Genomic DNA, 18,231 nt, shown 5'->3' with positions numbered 1-18,231 from the left:
GAGGACGCCTGCGCGAGCTGCCCGCCCCGCCTCCTCCAGCCGCGCTGCTCTGCGCGCCTCCCTAGTCACGCTGACCTACTGGGTGCTCAAAACACCCCAGGCCCTGTCCGCAGCAGCCTTCCCCGCCTCGCAGAAACCAGCCGCACTGGAATTCTCACCTTAACAGACCACCCCCGAAGGGGCCTTCTCTAATCCCCGGATAAATGCGGCCCCGCGGCCCCGCTGCAGAAGCCCCGCCCCTTTCCTCTAAGCGCTCTCACGGGTAGTGGTCACGTCGTTAGTCTGTCAAGCGCTGCTGGGAGGCCTTGGGTCTGTTTGGCCCCCACTGATTCCCAGTGTTTGATGGAGAGTCAGCGCTCAGTGTGGAATAAGGAAATAAACTGAAAGCATGCCCGCAGAGGCAGGATGCCACCCCGTCCCTCCTCACCCATGGGTCTCTCCCCTGTTTCGGGGGCTCAGGCGGGTTTTGTGACTTAACTCAGCTGGGCTGGGCACAGGGCCTTGGCCCTGCTGGAGCAGGCTGACCTGGCCCCCTCTGGCCTCCGAAGGGTCCTGTGAGGGCAGCCTCCTTCTCTAATCCGACTCTCTCCTCCCTAGGACCGAATTATTTTAGGCTCCAACAGTGCCTACCTCTACATCGGGTTTCCCTCAGAGCGAGGCAGCGACGACTTGAGCAGATTTGATTACGACTTTTTCCAGCTGGAGAGAGCAGCTGCGGAGGGAGTGAGCGTGGACAAGCTCGGTGAGCAGCCTCGGCCTCGACTTCCGGCATTCACCATGGGCTGATCTGAAAGCAACTGCTTTCACTGTGTGCTCTCCGGCTTTGTTAAGGAAATAATCTTCTATTGTGTCAAAGTACAATGTTTAGAAAGTTAAAATATGATTTCCACACAAATATAGAGCGAGCACACATCAAAGATTTAATTCATTAAACTGATTCCCTCGTGAATGGGGGTATAGATGGTTCCAAGGAGTTGGGGGGAGTAGTGTATATGGCACACGGGGAAAGGACGCTGGGGTGAGATTGCCGAGTCAGGCAAAGCTAACCCATGGCCTTCAGGCAATAATCTTCTACGGATAAAAATCATTTTAAATTGCCGGTCTTTGACAAAGTAACATCTAACAGCTCAGAGTCCAGGCCCTAATGAATAGTAAGTAGTAAGTACACAGTGGGACATTCCCCTAGGGAAACATAGACGCCTACACAAGGCTCTGCCAGGACACTTAAAGGACAGCCGCCCTTCGCCTTATGTCCATGTTTCGGATGATCTTTCTTGACGGCTCTCCCTTGCACTTGAAGCCTTTTCTTCTGTGGTCATCGCGTGGCTCTCTCGTGGGCACAGTCCCCACTGCGTCTTACCCAGGAAGTCAGCAGTTGTCAGCTGGCCTGTCCCCAGCCTCACACATGTTCTGCCCTCGTTTCCCAGAGCCTCTTGCCATGGCAGGGAAGCATTTGTCTCTAATTCTTAATTTTGAAACAATTTCTTGAAATGTGCAAAAACGTTTCAAGAGTGGTGCATAGAACTCTCATACACACTTCACTCAGGTTTCCTAACATTTTACTACATTTGCTTTGTTATGGGGGGGATGTGTGTGTGTGTGTGTGTATACAGATACGCGTATATAGATAATTTGTTTCTAAACCCTTTGAGAGTAAGTTGCAGACATGATGCTAGCAATCTGGGATTCCTCATACGCGAGAGCGCTCAGAAACCCTACCATCTCCCTCGTCCATCTCTTCCCACGCCTCTGATGGAGGCTCCTGAGCACCTTTGCTCCCCTCCCCTCCTTAGGCCCCGGTTCAGTCGCTCAGGTGAGCTGTGGTCCCAGGGCTCCCCCGGAAGCCAGGGGAGGTTGGACTCCACTGAGATCCTCGTGCTGTGCTGGGCTGCCCAGAGGAGGAGCATCTCTCACGTGCCAGCACCTACCCTTTCCTCAAGCACACGAGCTCTCCCTGAACTTGCTGTAACAGACCCGTGGGTGGAGGGCAGTGGGGTGCACACACATTTGTGCAAAATAGTTCCTCCCTTTTCCCTACACCAGAGGTTTTTCCTCAGAATTTTAGCAAAATAAATTGATTTGAAATTCACCTCCTTGCTCATTTTCTGCTGAAGTTCCTGACCGAAAACAAATCAGCCAATAAACGAGACTCTGTAGTACCAAGCCTGGACGCTCCATCTATTCATTTATTGATTTACAGGGTCGACTGCACACCTGTCTTCCCAGCCCAGAGCTGGTGGTGCAATGTGGGTGAACACGCCCCAGCCCCTGGGTTGAAGGTGCTCAGCATCTAAGTAGACTGTGGGTCCTCAACAAGGCAGCCGGCGGGCAGTTCTGGGGAGTCACCCCTCAGGGCCACAGGGCACGGTGTGAACCCATGGGCAGGGAATCCCTAAAGAGCTGAGAGTTCCTGCCACAAGGCAGCACCAACCTGGGTCTGGCAGGGGGATTGCTTCTCCCAAAATCTCCATGATCCCCTCCTCCAAGCCACCCCAAACTAAATAGAAGTAAGAACAGGTTGCTCGCTGTGCCAGCTGTAGCTTCAGGATAAATCCCCAGACCTTCTTCCTAGACAACCATTTTTTACCTCCCCAACCCCTTCGCCCTGGACAGTCTGGAGCCACCTTGGGTCAAGGACCTTGAGACAAAGCATGGGAACCCAGGGCAGAGAGCCTCCTGTCATGAAGCTGCCAAGATTCATGGGTTGAGATGAGCAACTACTTAAGTAAAAGCTAGGCAACATCTTTTTTTCCTCACTTATTTAGGTTTTTTTTTAAATTACATCCTTGTCCGGGGCTGGCCCCATGACCAAGTGGTTAAGTTCTACATGCTCTGCTTTGGTGGCCCAGGGTTCAGTTCCCAGGCTTGGACCTATACCACTTTTCAGCAGCCATGCTGTGGTGGCAACCCACATACAAAATAGAGGAAGATTGGCACAGATGTTAGCTCAGGGCAAATCTTTCTCAGCAAAAAAAAAGAAAGAAGAAGAAAGAAAAAGAATCAAAAAATTACATGCTTGTAAATGTAGAATGAATGAACCAATGAGCATCCCAGAGCAAGTGACTGACTTTTCCTTCTGTTCTGCTTTTCCCCTAGGTGCTGTGAACAGTGGAGATGGGAAAGCAGACCCCAGTGTCCTGGCTGTGTTCCAGGACTACATCAAACTGATGCCACTGGTTGCAGAAGCAAATCAAATGAGTGAAGAGCTGGGGAAGGCAAGAGCTAGAATTGGCATGTCAAGTCCAGAAAGGACCTTGGGGAACAGGTTCCACACCCCCCACTCCCACTGCCTCAAACTGGCTTCATGGTATAGACGAAGATACAGAGGCCTGGGGAGGGGAGGTGCTTTGCCCAAGAGTCCACAGTGAGCCAGTGACAGAACCTGGGCCAACACCCAGGCCTTCCCAGTCTCAGCCCCTAGAGCCATGCCTTCCACCTCTGGCCCATCAGAGCCACCAGAACCATCAGGACCCCAGACCAACCCTTGCTCACCTGACCACTCGATCCCAGATTGTCCTCCCAAGTGGCCTCTCTGGGTCAGGGATTATGGTGGCTTCTACACCACAGAGAAGACCTGGGATAGGTTAGCTCCCTGGTGACACAGGAACCCCGTCATCGGGAAACTCATAAGGGACAATCACTTTGGTAAGGGCTACACGTTAGTTCCAGAATATTGAGAAATTCTGGTGCTTTGTCATTTCTTTTGGTGGCAATTCCAATGCGCAAGAGTTGGACTATTTTCTTTTAGAAAGCCTGAGTGTGAAGAGAATGAAAGAGAAATTGCAAAGATGGTGTAGGCTGGTAAATGTAGGATTTTATTTAGTGAGTAGTGTTTCTCTTACCAGGGACTTAAAATGGAATTGAAAGTGAAGAATCTGGCTTTGTCAGATTCCAGGGGCTACGACCTACAGAAAGAGGTCATGGTGAAGGTGACCAATCAGAGGACTCACGAGGTGAGGGTGCCGCAGTGGGCGGGCGTGGGCCTCCACAAGGGGTTTCTGAGCAGGTTTCCTAAGCACCCAGGTTAGTTTTACCAGCTATAGCCTGTGGAGACCCAGCAAAGGGGCTAGATGTCTTCCAAGTGTGAGCTGGGATTCTGGGGGACAGACTCCAGGGACAGGAGGATGCTCTGCCATGTCTCCCCTCCTGAGCTTCTCTGCCACACAGCACCAAGTTCTGGAATCTTTCCTAACCACTGGCAGTGAGCTCTTTCTGTTTATTTTTAACATGACTCAAAGGCTTTACTTTCAGAAGGGAGTCTGAAAGTTTATTGAATTGGTAATGGTGTCCCTGTGCGTATGTGTGTGTGCATGACAAAGAGAGATCTGCCATTCTGAAACAATGAGAAAATCCACACTGTCATTAAGATTCCAGAAAAGTCCATTTCACAAACTCCACTGGCTGATCCATTCCCGTGTTTGACATTCAGGAAGGAGCTTTTTAGGAATTGAAGACCTGTTTCCTCTCCCTCTGCTTAACAGAGAAGAGCAGGCCCATCTTTTGGTGTCCCTTGTGTATGTCATGCTTTTGGAGCAGCCCTCAGACTTCCGGCTCCGGGAGAATGCTCACTCCTTAGCCCGTCTTCAGAGGACGTGCCTCTAATTCTCAGCTGACCTTTGGGTGGACTGCTCCCTCCCAGATCCTCAGGGCACACACACCCCTCCTTAGCCATGAGTCTTGCAGCAAACATGCACTGGAGGAGGGGCTGGCCACGCTGGGGACTTTTCGGTCACTGAGTGATCTGCTCCACTGAGCAACTAACTGATGCTTCTCTGGGTTTAACTTTTCTGCTCATTTCCTAAAGTTGTCAACATTTTCTGGGTCAAGACCAATTTTAAAACTTTTAAAAATTATGAAATATGAAAAACACAGAGAAAAGACTATAAATGTGTATGTTCACATTATATTGTAAATCCCTAGGTACTTACCACCCAGTTCAAGGGGTTTTGTGCTTCTGTCTGCCAGGGGCCGGAGCCGGCAAGTTCACCACTGGAGTTTAACTGGCCCCCAGGCTGTGAGTGCCCAGGAGCGAATCTGGGTCAGGGCCATTCTGGAGCGCAGCTTCTCAGAAGCTTTTCCTTTCTCCCTCTGACCAGTGCCAAGGTGGCCTCCTCTACATCTCCCAGGGTTGGAGGAAAGGGAGAGACGGTGTCTGAGTCTGTTTGGGCTTTATAGCAAAATACCAAAGAGTGGGGGCTTAAACAACAATTTACTGCTCACAGTTCTGGAGGCGAGGGAGTCCCAGATCATGGCACGGGCAGATTCGGTGTCTGGTGAGGATTTCCTGGCTCACAGACAGCCGTCTTCTCTGTGTGTCCTCACTCGGGTGGGGAGGGGGGTCTCTTTTATATGGGCACTAATCCCAGTCACAAGGGCTGTACCCTCATGACCTAATCACCTCTCAAAGGCCCCACCTCCTGATGCCATCACACGGGGGTTAGGTTTCAACCTATGAATTTTGGGGACACACACACACAGTCCAGAGCAGCATGTTTGACGCTGGCTCACCTCGCACTCCCAGTGTAGCTCTCAGGAGTCCTAGTATGATGCGGGAGGGTCTCCTGTAAGACCCCCCCCATCCCTGGGGAGTCAGCCTTGACTTCTATGCCATGTCCCATGAGGCCTTCCGAGCTGAGCTCTCAGTGGGTATGTGGTTTTGGTTCTGGTGTTTTTGGCAAATGCCATCAGGGCAAAGAATCTCTGGTGATCCAATATTCTATATGCCTCTTTGGGGCCAGGTGTCCCCCAGAATTTGGTCTGGCAGTTTCCTACTGTCTTGTCTGATCTTGTTTTAAGGAGATTTTTAATTTTTAAAATCTGTTTTCCATATTATTCCATTTTTTATTGTTTATTTCTTACTATAGTTTAAGGTGACTTGGAAACTACTTTATTCAGCCTTGTTTATTGTTAGCAGAAGGGTTACCTAACACACCCAGCCGTTACCAGAAATAGAACGGCATGACAGTGTTACATTTGATTCTTGAGCATGTGGTGTGAGAGCTGAGGGCCTGGGGACATTTTGTTTTCTTCCTTCAGCTTGACATCCCTGTCACAGTCACAGACAACTGAGTGACAGGACTGCTCCTGGGTAAACCCCACTGGGTTCTTTTTTTATTTTTTTGAGGAAGATTAGCCCTGAGCTAACTGCTGCCAATCCTCCTCTTTTTGCTGAGGAAGACTGGCCCTGAGCTAACATCCATGCCCATCTTCCTCTACTTTATACGTGGGACACCTACCACAGCATGGTGTGCCAAGCGGTGCCATGTCCACACCCGGGATCCGAACCGGCCAACCCCGGGCCGCCGAGAAGCGGAACGTGTGAACTTAACCGCTGTGCCACTGGGCCAGCCCCTGGGTTCACGTTTAAGGTTTTGTGCCCTAATTACTTTTATGCAATTTTTTTCTATTTTTCTTTTTTCTCACGCAGTGAGTAGTCTTACTGATCTGTCATCTTTAAGGTTGTCCATTTTTATCTTTTAAAAGTACCAGTGACCTTTCCTCAAATTAAGCTCCACCTTCCTCAGGAGCCTCTGAAAGGCTGGCAGTAACTCCTGGTGGTTTCTTGGAACATGTGTGTGATTTGAAGGCTAAAGGAAAAACTGGCGGCGAGCAGCAGCGGGTCCCAGGCACAGACACGAATGGCACTCCTTTGGTGGCTCACCTTGTAAATGTTTGCACTGGGACCCCTTGGGCGGTGAACACTGCCGCAGCTGTTGGGAGGAAAGAGTGCCTGTGGGCAGTTCTGTGTGACTGTCAGAGTCACAAATCAAGGAGAAGCTGAGGAGCGAGCCCAGGCGATGTGAGGCTGGGGAGGGTCTTCTAAACTGGAAATGTTGCCAGCTTGAGGTTACTTTTCAGCAGCACCTGCCCAAGTGTCGGCTCAGGTGACAGGCACTTCCAGCCAGAGTGTCTGCTCCTGCTCTGCAGGGCCACCCCGGGAGGAAGGGTCCCACAGAGCCTTGCTGACCTGCCAAGGGTGCCATCGCTTCTATCTGTCCCAGGCCTGCGCTCTATCCGCTGATCTCATTAGCTGGATTCCCACTATCTTAGTTCCCTAGCCTGAAGGTCTCAGAACCCACTAGAATTCCTGTTGCACTCTGCTGCCCATAATATATGCCACAGCCAGGTTCTCATTTTGCCTTTATGATGCCTCTGGGAGAGGAGCACTGTGTTCTTCAATTTACTTGAGAAAACAAAAAAGGAATGAAGGCTTTTTAGTGTCTAGAGGAGGTCCTTTCTATGAAGACACGTAACACTAAGAGAGAATGACTTATCTGTCAGTTTTTGGGGTTTTTTTCCAAGTTGCTCAGAGGAGGAGTTGCTATTTTTACCTGGTTACCACTTCCGACGTGACATCATTGGTCAAGAAATTTTCTGTCTAACTTGAATCCCTCATCCTGTGGCTTATGCTCATCGCTAACCAGTGCTCATGCAGAGGCCCGCTCCCTCACCAGTGGCAGGCCTTGTCCTGGGCTTTCTGCTCACGGGTGTGAGCGCACAAGTGTATCATCCTACAGTTCTGTACGTTACAGTCCGACACACACCTCCCTGGCTACGAGCACAGTGGCAGCTGGGCTGCCTTGCTTTCTGGAGGTGCAAGGGAGAAGCTGTTTCCTCGCTTTCTCAAGCTTCTAGAGGGCTGCCAACATTCCTTGGGTCATGGCCCCTTCCTTCATCTCCAAGGTCAGCCACACAGCATCTCTCCTGCCCTGCTTCCATCACCATCGTGCTCTCTCTGACCCTCTTCTGCTTCCTCTTCCACATTTAAGGCCCACACATTCGGCCCACCTAGATAATCCAAGGCAATCTCCCTGTAATCCAAGGTCAGTTGATAAGCAGACTTAATTCCATCTGCAGCCTTGTTTCCCCTTTGCTAGGTAAAGTAACATATTCACAGGCTCCAGAGACTCGGACATGGACATCTTTGAGGGCCATTCTTCTGTGTACCACAAGCCGCAAACCTTCATTTCTCCTAGGAGGGTCTGTTTTCTAACTCCTTCATCATCTCCTCTAAGTCATTTCCTGGACTCCAGCAACTCAAGCGATGCTGAAGTAATAGTTCCAGGAAGAACATGGTGCTCTTGAAGGACCTCACCAAAGCTGTTTGATGAGTGTTATGTAGTCTTGGGTACCCAAAACCCAGCCCACAGGGGGCACACTGGGAAAAATCATAGAAATGACTTGAAGAGCCACAGATGAAATCAAATATTGGTGAGTGACCTTTGTATTTCCAGGTGTGGATTTGGTCAAAAGCCAAGTTTATCAATAGGAAATTCCTAATGGAGGAGCTTTACCAGCGCTTTCTAGATGGAGAAGACAGCCACGTAGCTCAGGAAGATGACCCTTTCTGGGATCCTCTCGAGGTCATCCACTTGGGCTCAGCTCACATCTGGCTTCAGTCGCTTGCCTACTGCATGAAGCTTGAGGAGCAAGTAGAGTTTCTGAACTGCGACGGGCTGGAGGAGGCAGTGTTGCATATCCACATAAGCCCCTGCTCCCCGACAGGACAGTAGGTATCTCCTCCCCCTTGCCTAGTTCTGTCAAACATGGAAAACTCATCTCAAGCCTGGGTTCTTCTGGAGGGGGTGGTCAACTTTGCACCCCAAAGAGGTCATTCATGAGACAAATGAATGAACTTATTCATTCATGATTTGACCTCATCGAATCTGATTTTTGCCATGGTAGCCAAATCAGCTGACCTGAAATATTTAAAATCCCTGCTGATGAGGCCCAACAACCAGGAGCAGAAAGCTGATCTTCCAGCTCACCCTCTCCCCCTCCTTGGTACATGCTCTGATCATTTCTTTGCTCCTCTTCTCAAGGCAGGGACTGAGGTGTATTTGTTGTCTGGCCTCATTCTATGCTGTTATCTGATCTTTCCGTGGGCACAGGCTTTGTTTTAACTCTGCTCCATTACCTGTTACCCTCCTCTCCGAATATCTCATCTGTTTACTCTCTTTAGGCCATAGGCAGTCAGGCAGTTTTTACAAAAGCTAGTTTCTTAGCAGTTCTAAGCAAAGAGGCTGGCACGGGGGTCCTCAGAGGCACCGACTGAAATGTTTTTGTTTTTCTGAAGAGGAAATAGGCTCAAGAAGGGAGCAAGAGAACCATAAGGTCCTGTGACTGAGAGACCACCCTGACCATTGGTTCACTGCCTTTACTGGGACTCCAAGCAACTTTCTGGTCATTTGGCTACCTCGGGCGTCTTGGCTGCCTGACGGTTATATTCCCCAAAGCAAATTAATACAGGAGCATTCTAGTTTATAGGTTCCAGTCTTTAGGAGTTGTGATGTGAGAGAGGTCCCCATTGGAAAGCTGTCAAGATCAGTTTTCGAGCTTGTAGGCCTAGAGTCGACTCTGGATTATGAAGAATTCACCAAGAAAACTGACACCTCGAGACTGCATCTGGGCGGCCTCTGTCCCACTGAGAACCTACCTCCATCTTTAATGCTCGTTTAGCACCCATGTCTGAGTGCAGTTACTGCACGAAGCTGTGATACTCCCGTCTCCTCCTGGAGAAGGCTGTGAGCGCCCTGAGAAGGTCCCTATCTTACCTTGAAGTACCAGCAGGGACTGGTTTCTTGTGAAGTGTCTCTTGAATGAATGAATTCTGTAAGCTGATAATGTTACTATTTCTCCTTCAGCGAACTCAGCCATCTCTTACGGAGTCTATGTAATTCCCTTTGCCATCACAGTCCTAACTTGCTCGGGCCCAGGCTAACCTGTGATCAATGTTCACCTCTTCTGTTTGTAGAGCATGTGGTGAGGAGGATGTGGTCATTGACCCTTTGGAGCTGCTGGGCAAGAGGATGGATTTCCAGATTCGCATTGTGCGATGCCTTGGCGCCAAGTGGCTAAAGGAAGACGCAGAGCGGGGTGTTCAGATTGGGTACCAGCCTGCCCTGTAGAGTGGCTGTGCACAAACCACCCACCTTGGAGGCTCCAGGGGAAGGGAGTCTTTCTTCAAGTTTTAAAACTGAGTTTATCATGAAGTTTTCTTAAGTTTCTCTGCTTGCTCAACCACAAAATGACTATTTCCCTCACCTGTTTTTAATAGAGAAGCTGCAAGTCCCTCCAGGTCGCTGGACTGCGATCAATGTTTACTGATCTTTGAAGTGATTGAAACAACAGTCATAAATTTTAATTATGAAAAAGAATATCCAGGGAGCCAACCCCGTGGCCCAGTGGTTAAGTTCGTGTGCTCCGCTTTGGCGGCCCAGGGTGTCGCCAGTTCGGATCCTGGGCATGGACATGGCACCGCTCGTCAGGACATATTGAGATGGCGTCCCACATGCCACAACCAGAGGCACCCACAACTAGGATATACAACTACGTACTGGGGGGGAGGTGGTTGGGGAAAAGGAGGAAAAGAAAAAGAAGACTGGCAGCAGATATTAGCTCAGGTGCAAATCCTAAAAAAAAAACATAAGAATATCCAGTAAAACTGTATTATCTAAGTAGAATTTTTTTTTTGAGTTGGGAACAAAAGGACTGTACTACAATATGGCAGAGTGCCAGATATGCTTAAACTAATTAGACTAAAAGGCTATGAAGAGATAAAGCAATAAAGAAAAGGAGACTTTGAAGGACAAAAACCAAACCACCACCTGACATGGAAAATGAACAATTTTAGATTATCTAGGTAGAAAGTGTTTCTCAACTCCCTCCCCCCCTTTTTTTTAAAGGTTGGCACCTGAGCTAACAACTGTCACCAATCTTTTTTTTTTTTTCTGCTTTTCCTCCCCAAGTCTCACCAGTATGTAGTTGTATATTTTAATTGTGGGTCCTTCTAGTTGTGGCATGTGGGATGCCACCTCAGCATGGCCTGATGAGTGGTGCCATGTCCGCGCCCAGGATCCAAACCAGTGAAACCCCGGGCTGCCGAAGCAGAGCGTGTGAACTTAACCACTCGGCCACGGGGCCAGCCCATTTTCCTCTTTTGTTAGACATTTGATATGATGTATGCAGTGATGAGGCTCATGTTGAATAGCTGAGATGTTGGGAGGCAGTAATCATGAGAATCAATTACAGGTCAGCTTTTACCGACTAACCCATGCAGGCTATAATTCTTTGGCTTATCTGATCTTTTTCTTTACAAATGTGTCCCTTTTGGTTTTAAATTATGTTTTATGTTCTTTTCTCAGGTACAGAATTTATGATCTTCCAAACACTTTATATACCAAGCCTGTATGGAAAACTGTGAATCCCCAAATTGAAGAGACTGTGCAATTTACGGCCTTAAATGCATCTCAGGAGTTTCTGAATTATTTACAGACAAATGCTCTCGTTGTTGATTTATGGGGTCTTCAAGGTACCATATTTATTGCATTCTTCAATCAGATTTCATGTCAGTATTTCTAGGGCTGCAGAGGAGGTGGAGGGAGGTGGTCAGGGTCTTAACAGCAGTGGCCAAGGGCCATCTTCTCCTGGTCCCTGGGTTCTAGTCCACAGGTGATTGATTACTTGGTTTAAACATCTCCTCACACAACACTAGGGCTGGACAACTGAGACGTTCCTTTCCTTAACGGTGTCTCCTCCGCACTGTAGAAGGCTGTGCTGAACTGAGCTGCTGTGAGCCAGACCTCATGATCACAGGCGAAGGCCACATCATGGTGGACACCAAGAAAATCTCCACTGTGATGGATACAGGCAAGGTGTGTACATTTATGTGACATTAAATTGATGTCACTGATGACTAGAAGATCTCAGAGGACAGCTTGGGAATCGTCAATGTTCCTTCTTCTTAACAGACGTTTTCTAGATTTACTCCTGTATACCGTGAGGGGCTTTGACCCTGCTCACTGCAGCGCCCCCCCATTCCCCTTAGTTTTCATGTGGTAGTAAAAACTGCCAGTCTCAAAGGAAATGCAAATAATCCAGCAAAAGGCTAAACTGACATGTTTTTTGTAGAGTACATCGAACCAGATATCAGAACTCTATCTGAAGCTGCTCAAGTTAGAACAGGAGACAGAGCTCCTCAGAAACATTAACAGAGCGCTTAGAGAGGAAAATGTGCTTCTCAAAGCATCACTTGAGAAAACTGGTTCTAGTCAACAAGGTGAGAGTCTGCTCGAGTCTTGGTGGTTTAGTCTATCTGTGAACTCCTACATCTGCAAGGAGTATTTGTCTTTCTAAGAAGTGGATTTTTTAACGAGTTAATCTATATCTTGTTTCATTAAAAAAAAAAAAATGGAGAACTTTTTTTTTCCTTCTGCCTTGTAAGATTTCTTTGAATGGGTCCAAACTGGTCCCTGATAAATGCTGATGCAGTAAAATGCCACCAAGATAAATAAATGCATCAATACCTGGATAAGTAACTAGGTGGATAAATAGATGTCATCTTTTCTTTCCACCTTAGCACATAAGCCTTCCAATACCCTGAAGGTAACCGGGATGACAGAGCAATTGCCAGCAGCCAGAGATATTAATCAAGTGTGCAGCCAGCAAGCCAGCTATGACAGAGAATTTGCCAAAGCTCTCAAGGTGTTCTACCAAAGCATGAACATGGCAAGAGGGCAGTTTCTCCGATTGAGACTTTATAAACCTCCTGTAAGTAACCAGAATCCTGGGAGCAAAAGGAGTTTCTTTCCATTAAATTTAGGTATTTGATATAACTGCATTGCCTGCGCGTGGAGACGTGTGTATTTAAGCAGAAGAGCATGTGGAGCAACAGTGTGAGTCTACTGCTCTCTCAGCCTCCATCCACCTGTGCTCTTGCTTTTTCATCCAGTGGACATCTGCCTGGTTCCAAGCAGCCATGGCCATTGCAGGGCTGACATTCATTCACCTTATGATATACAGAATATCCCAGAAATGCAAGATCAGTTTATCGTTATAAAACCAAACAGATATAATTCATCACATTAAGATATTATAGGAGAAAAATCATGATTACTTCAATAGATGCAGAAAAAAGCAGGGGAGGGGATGACAAGGAGGAGCTCGACAGGCAGAGCTGTTTCCTGAGCAGGGGTGTTCACCCTCACTGTACCCACACATACTCTTTTGTATGTATATCTCACAATAAAAAAGAATGAAAAACTGGTTAGATAAAAGACATTACAAATAAAGTTTAAAATAACCCAGAGCCTTGGAGAATCTACTTGTATTATTTATCATCAAAGATTAGTATCCCAAATACGTAAACAACTACTTTTAAAATAAGAAAAAGACAACATGTTGGAAAACACATTAGAAAAAATGGGCAAAAGACCTGAGCAAGCATTTCACTACTAATCAGGGAAATGGAAACTAAAATGAGATGCCATGACACACTATCTGCCCTCTGCCCGCTCCCTTCTCAGTAAGCATTGTCACCACCTCCCCCACCATTGGTCACTGACACTCTGGCCCACAGACATCCCTATAAATCCCTTCCCAGGGATACCTGCTCCCACGGGGCAGAGGAGACATCAGGCAACCCGACTAATGGGAGAATCCCCATCCCACACAGTCCTTTGCAAACCTTGGAACTTGCACAGTATTAAAAGAATATATCCCACTCCAATCTGAAGTACGTGGACTACCTCACCAGTCTGCTCCGCTGGCACTAACTACGGCGGCCTTCCTGGAACTGCACATGCTCTCGAGGACCTACTGCCTCTGCTGGCAACTCTCAAAAGCAGCCTTCTAGCCCAAAGGGAGAACTTCGTGGGCACCCCCTCGTGCACACACGCTATTTTCACTCTAATGACATCAGTCTACTACTATCATTCTTTTTCTTTCTTTTATTTTTTAGGAAGACGATCAAATGCTTCGACCATTTGTACACCAACAGTCACAAATGCTAAAGGACTTTGGGGACCTACTTGAATCCAGCTTGTGGAAACTGAAAAATGATGTTGCTCTTATAGTGAAAAAGAAGAGGGAATGTTTACTGCGTGTCGAATAAAGAAGATACACCAACTGAAAACATTTGAGCTGTGAAGATTATTTGTGCAGCTAATGAGCTTATTTAACTTGGCGATCAGAGCTGAATAGTGGACTCAACATATCCAACTCTTTCACTACTTACTCAACCTAATTCTTCTACCATTTTTAAGCAAAACTCCTCTCCTTCAATCTGATCTAAAATCATGTAAAAATGAATCCGTATCCAGGGTGAAGGTGAGGTGGTTACTGGAGGTGAATGGTTAGGGCTCTCAGTTCTGGGATCGGACTGCCTGGAGTTAAATCCATCACTTCTCAATTGTGTGATTTGGGGCAAAAGATGTGCCCTCTCTAAGCCTCTCCTTCCCTATCTGTTATATGGAAATAACAGTACTTACTGCAGATGGTTAATGTATACAAAGGAATATAAAGTGCTTAGAACAGTGCCTGGCACCCAGAGTCAATCAATAAGCATTTGCCATTAATATTTTCACAATAAACAGTTTGAAACTTCAAATAAAGCTCTTTTGATAAATTTCTTGCTGTGAGAGCTAGAGACAATGGTTATTTCACGCCCCTCACTTTGTATCCTGGCTCTGAACAAATTTGATATTCTACCTCCACTTATTTTCTGTCTTCACAGGTTTATTTTAAATACATACAATCCACTTAGCAGTGTTAATGCCTGTACTGTGGGATCCGTTGGGCACAGGGGCCTGGGGCTGCAGAGTTTGAGTGTTGGTGAGACCTGCCAGGGGTCAGTCCATCTCTAAGGGATCTCGAGTCCACAAAGAATTGACTGATGGGTCTTAGGTAAGACTGACAGGCACTGAGCGCTCTGGGGAAAGACTGTGAAGAAACCTTTTGTGACCAAGGAGACTCCTAATAATGACAACAGCAGTGAGACTTAATGCGTGCTTACCATGTGCCAGGCACTAATCCAAATGCTCAACACGTGTTAGCTTATTTAATTCTCACCATAATGCTATGTGTTCGACACTATTATTTCCCCTGTTTTGAGGCTTTAAAGGTTAAATAAGTGAGGTTTGTCCAGGCCACTGCGAGTAGGCCGTGGGCTCACTCGAGAGACTGCATTCCTACCCACCGTGGTCTGCTGCCTTAACATGCAGGACTATCCCAGGGAGCGGCTACACTGACTGGCATAAGAAACCAGGACGGAAGAAATAGAGGTGACAACCCAATCCCGGCTCCCTGAAATAGGAAGGCAGGGAAATCAAATGGGATGATGCTGAAACTCTCCTGTCAGGAAAAGCTATCAAGGGCTCCAGGAAGGACTCTCCCTGGGAAGGTGGGGGATCTGGCTGGTCGTTTCAGCTAAATATCAGGGCCCAACAGCTTATGGGAGAGGCCTGGATTGTGCCTGCAGCTCAGGTCCTGACTGAGTATCCACACATGAACTGAAAAGAACCTGGAACTGTGGAGCCCAAGCATGAAGCTCCCTGTGGTGCTGGCAGGGACAGGGGTCAGCAAAGCCTCATGGAATCCCGGAAAGCCTGTCAGTGAGGCAGAATAGCAGCGAGGCCACGGGAAGCAGGAACGGCTTCTCCCTCCTGGACCGAGCCTCAAAGTTCTTGGACAATTTGCAGATAGTGTATTCCTTGCCTCAAACAAGTAATATACTTTCTGTAAATGAGAGCAGGTGGAGACTTGAAGGGTTAAAAAGAAAATTAGAACAAGACACACTTGTATCTCAAGCTGGAGGACGGGGTCACACAGGCTGTCATACATCAGTGTCAACGCTAGAGCAGAACACAGCATTCACTGCAAAGCTGGGAAGACTGCTTACCCAAGATTTAGCCTCCCCAGTGGCTCCCAAATGCAGATCTAAACCGGATTCCGAGGCCCCAATCTCCAGATCTCCTAAATGCAAACCACTGGGGTCCACTGGGGAACCTGTTGTTATGAGATTCTGATACGCAGCTAGTCATGAGATCTGCTGCCCCTGTATCATCTCATTTTAGAGATGATAAAAACTTTTCTAAGGTCCCACAAATTAGGGCAGAGTTGAGACCAGATCCAAACCAGCCCTGGACAGAGGAAGCAAAGTGAGGATGAACTACCACCAAGAGTCTCCCTCTTCAAGTTGGAGAACTTCTTTCTTCTGTAGGCAGCACAGAGGGTCTCCCCACACAAATAATATTCCTATCTATGTCACACCTCTCATCGTGGAGTAGAAGTTTCATAAAGGTAGTGGCTGTCCTCTTTATGTAATGAACAGCACAGAACACTGTGTATGTGTTTATTATATGCTTATTACAAAAGGAGAAGTCCTTTGCCTTATTTTAGAGCATCGACAGAAAACCTAGTTAAAATATGAAAAGTAAATTAGACAAAAATTCTGCTTAGGCAGTGAAAATCAATAGAAAATAACCAGCTGTATCCTTACAACTAATCACAGGTACAGCAGCAGGGAGACGAATGACAAGCCCAATCATTCACGGTACACAGGTCGGACGGCTCAGGAAGCACATTGCTACCATGACTCAAATACCCAGGGGGACCCAAACATAAAACCACCACTCAACTGACAACCCTTTATTACTCAACTTAGTCCAAAAGCAGTCAGCATAGATAGGCAAAAACTAGGCTAAAATAGCAAAAGAATACAGTTTCATCTGGCAGAGGCCCACACAATTGACAGGGAAACTCACCGGAAAGTGAGATCCCACTCAGTAGCATGGAAGGAAGCAGCAGGGACTGCCTTACAGAACAAGCCTAGGCACCTCATCAAGGAATCTGTGAGCGACACATACAGACATACCCTCCCCACCCTCTAATCTGCCAGCTTACTTATAAACACCGACCATGCATTCTTCAATGAAAAAGTCAGTCAAATATCAGTTCTCTCTCACAAGCAATGAAATCACAGAATCAGCTAAGATTTGAAATTTAGGGTAAGCTAGTACAATTTCCTGCTTTTAATGTGTACACATTTTAAATTTGACAATCTTTTCCACATACAGTCAGACAGGCTTATAGAAGAATTTCAAATATCAAATAAAAAAGCTGTTAATTCATGCATTTTATGACTTTGGTTAATTCTGTAAATGTTTAGACTTCAGAGCTGCTAATGACACTAAATTCAATGCCACGTTGGTTGAGTCTGTCAATCAACTTTGTTCTGGAGAAAGCTGCTCCAGGTGTGAAGACCCCGCCCCTGGAAGACAATAACAAGATGAAACAGTGCATAAAGCCCATTGCCCGCCCTTTCCTCTGCTCGTGTGATCTGCTGGCAGACTAGCTATCAAATCACTGCAGAGCTCATGAAAACCTGAGTCCTGATTCCATCATGGACCAGTTTTGGTTCCATTCCTAAAACCAGCTAAATAAGCAAGTAGCTTTATTCAGGAGGAAACCAGCGCCCCAGCAAACCCCTCTAGATGGGTTCAGCGACTAATGAGACTGTTTCCATATACTGGTGTGCTCGAGGGACACACTGAGGGTCACCAACCCGAGTACCTGCTGCTGTTCATACAGACAGTCCTCAGACCCAGGAGGAGGAAATAAAGACCTAAGTGAAATAAATCTAAGTACTCAATTATTAATAAAGCACAAACAAGACTTAAACTGGATAAAAAAGAAGTTTGTTTAAATGTAATGGCTAACATTTATAAAATGCTAAATATTTTCAAAGGGTATACAAGTATTTGAAAAAATTTAATTAGGTTTTGCTTTGTACAATTTTTATGTTTATTACTTAATATTGTTTCGGTCATACCTAAATTCTTTTATTTCTAAGCCTACAGGCCTATGCTCATTTGTAAAGCTGGCCTACTTTTAGGGCAACAGCTAAAGGCTCCAGTAAGACAGTCCACTCGACAAACACCTAGCCAGGAGACCATAAATCAGTTCACGCTGGTGTCAGGGTCCCACTGCCAGCTGTATGGTCTGCAATGATGAGCGTCCTGTGAATACTACTTAACAGCGGGGACCTTTTTTGAGTAATGGGCCCTGGACTTGAGCTATTTTCACAAGGAACCAAAGCCAACTTACATGGCTCTCAAACTTTTCTGTCTCCTCTCATTTACCTCTGCATTGTTCCCAGAGGCCAATAAGGAATTGTCCTTCTCACAATCCTAATTTACCTCTATCTTTGGATCAAAGGGACTGTAAATGCTTACGTGCAGACCTGAAAATTGAATCAAAATAAGCTAAAATATAACATAGATGCAAAAGAGATCTTCAAATTAGAAGAAAACCAGACTTACGCCTTAGGAAGGTCAGAGGCATCACTTAGGAGAGTCAAGGCTGCCTGGACCATGGCTATGGGTGTGGCCACATAGCCAGCCTCTGTGGAAACAGTTATCAAAGACAAAGGAAGTACTCATGAAGTGTGCATTC

The 18,231-nt window shown here is 46.9% G+C and overlaps 2 protein-coding genes across 2 annotated transcripts in view; one reads left to right on the top strand and one right to left on the bottom strand.

Annotated features, from left to right (window-relative positions):
• Positions 1-16,279, top strand: part of LOC124248155 (kinesin-like protein KIF28P) — a 51,462-nt gene extending 35,183 nt beyond the window's left edge. The window contains exons 14-23 of the mRNA XM_046678009.1: positions 598-742; positions 3,097-3,215; positions 3,846-3,953; positions 8,235-8,509; positions 9,755-9,889; positions 11,145-11,311; positions 11,548-11,656; positions 11,913-12,058; positions 12,359-12,549; positions 13,739-16,279. Of these exons, the coding sequence (XP_046533965.1) occupies positions 598-742; positions 3,097-3,215; positions 3,846-3,953; positions 8,235-8,509; positions 9,755-9,889; positions 11,145-11,311; positions 11,548-11,656; positions 11,913-12,058; positions 12,359-12,549; positions 13,739-13,891 (1,548 nt within the window). The 3' untranslated portion in view covers positions 13,892-16,279. The remainder of the gene's footprint in view (positions 1-597; positions 743-3,096; positions 3,216-3,845; positions 3,954-8,234; positions 8,510-9,754; positions 9,890-11,144; positions 11,312-11,547; positions 11,657-11,912; positions 12,059-12,358; positions 12,550-13,738) is intronic.
• Positions 16,280-16,410: 131 nt separating this feature from the next.
• The window catches only part of SCCPDH (saccharopine dehydrogenase (putative)), a 38,604-nt gene continuing 36,783 nt past the window's right edge, over positions 16,411-18,231 (bottom strand). Inside the window, exons 11-12 of the mRNA XM_046678731.1 lie at positions 18,099-18,180; positions 16,411-17,047 (exon numbers count right to left, since the gene is read on the bottom strand). Of these exons, the coding sequence (XP_046534687.1) occupies positions 16,942-17,047; positions 18,099-18,180 (188 nt within the window). The 3' untranslated portion in view covers positions 16,411-16,941. The remainder of the gene's footprint in view (positions 17,048-18,098; positions 18,181-18,231) is intronic.

The sequence above is a fragment of the Equus quagga genome, chromosome 12 (assembly GCF_021613505.1).
Source record: "Equus quagga isolate Etosha38 chromosome 12, UCLA_HA_Equagga_1.0, whole genome shotgun sequence".
NCBI lineage: Eukaryota > Metazoa > Chordata > Mammalia > Perissodactyla > Equidae > Equus > Equus quagga.
Note: the sequence above shows the minus strand (reverse complement) of the source record. Positions and strands in the feature narration are given on the sequence as shown.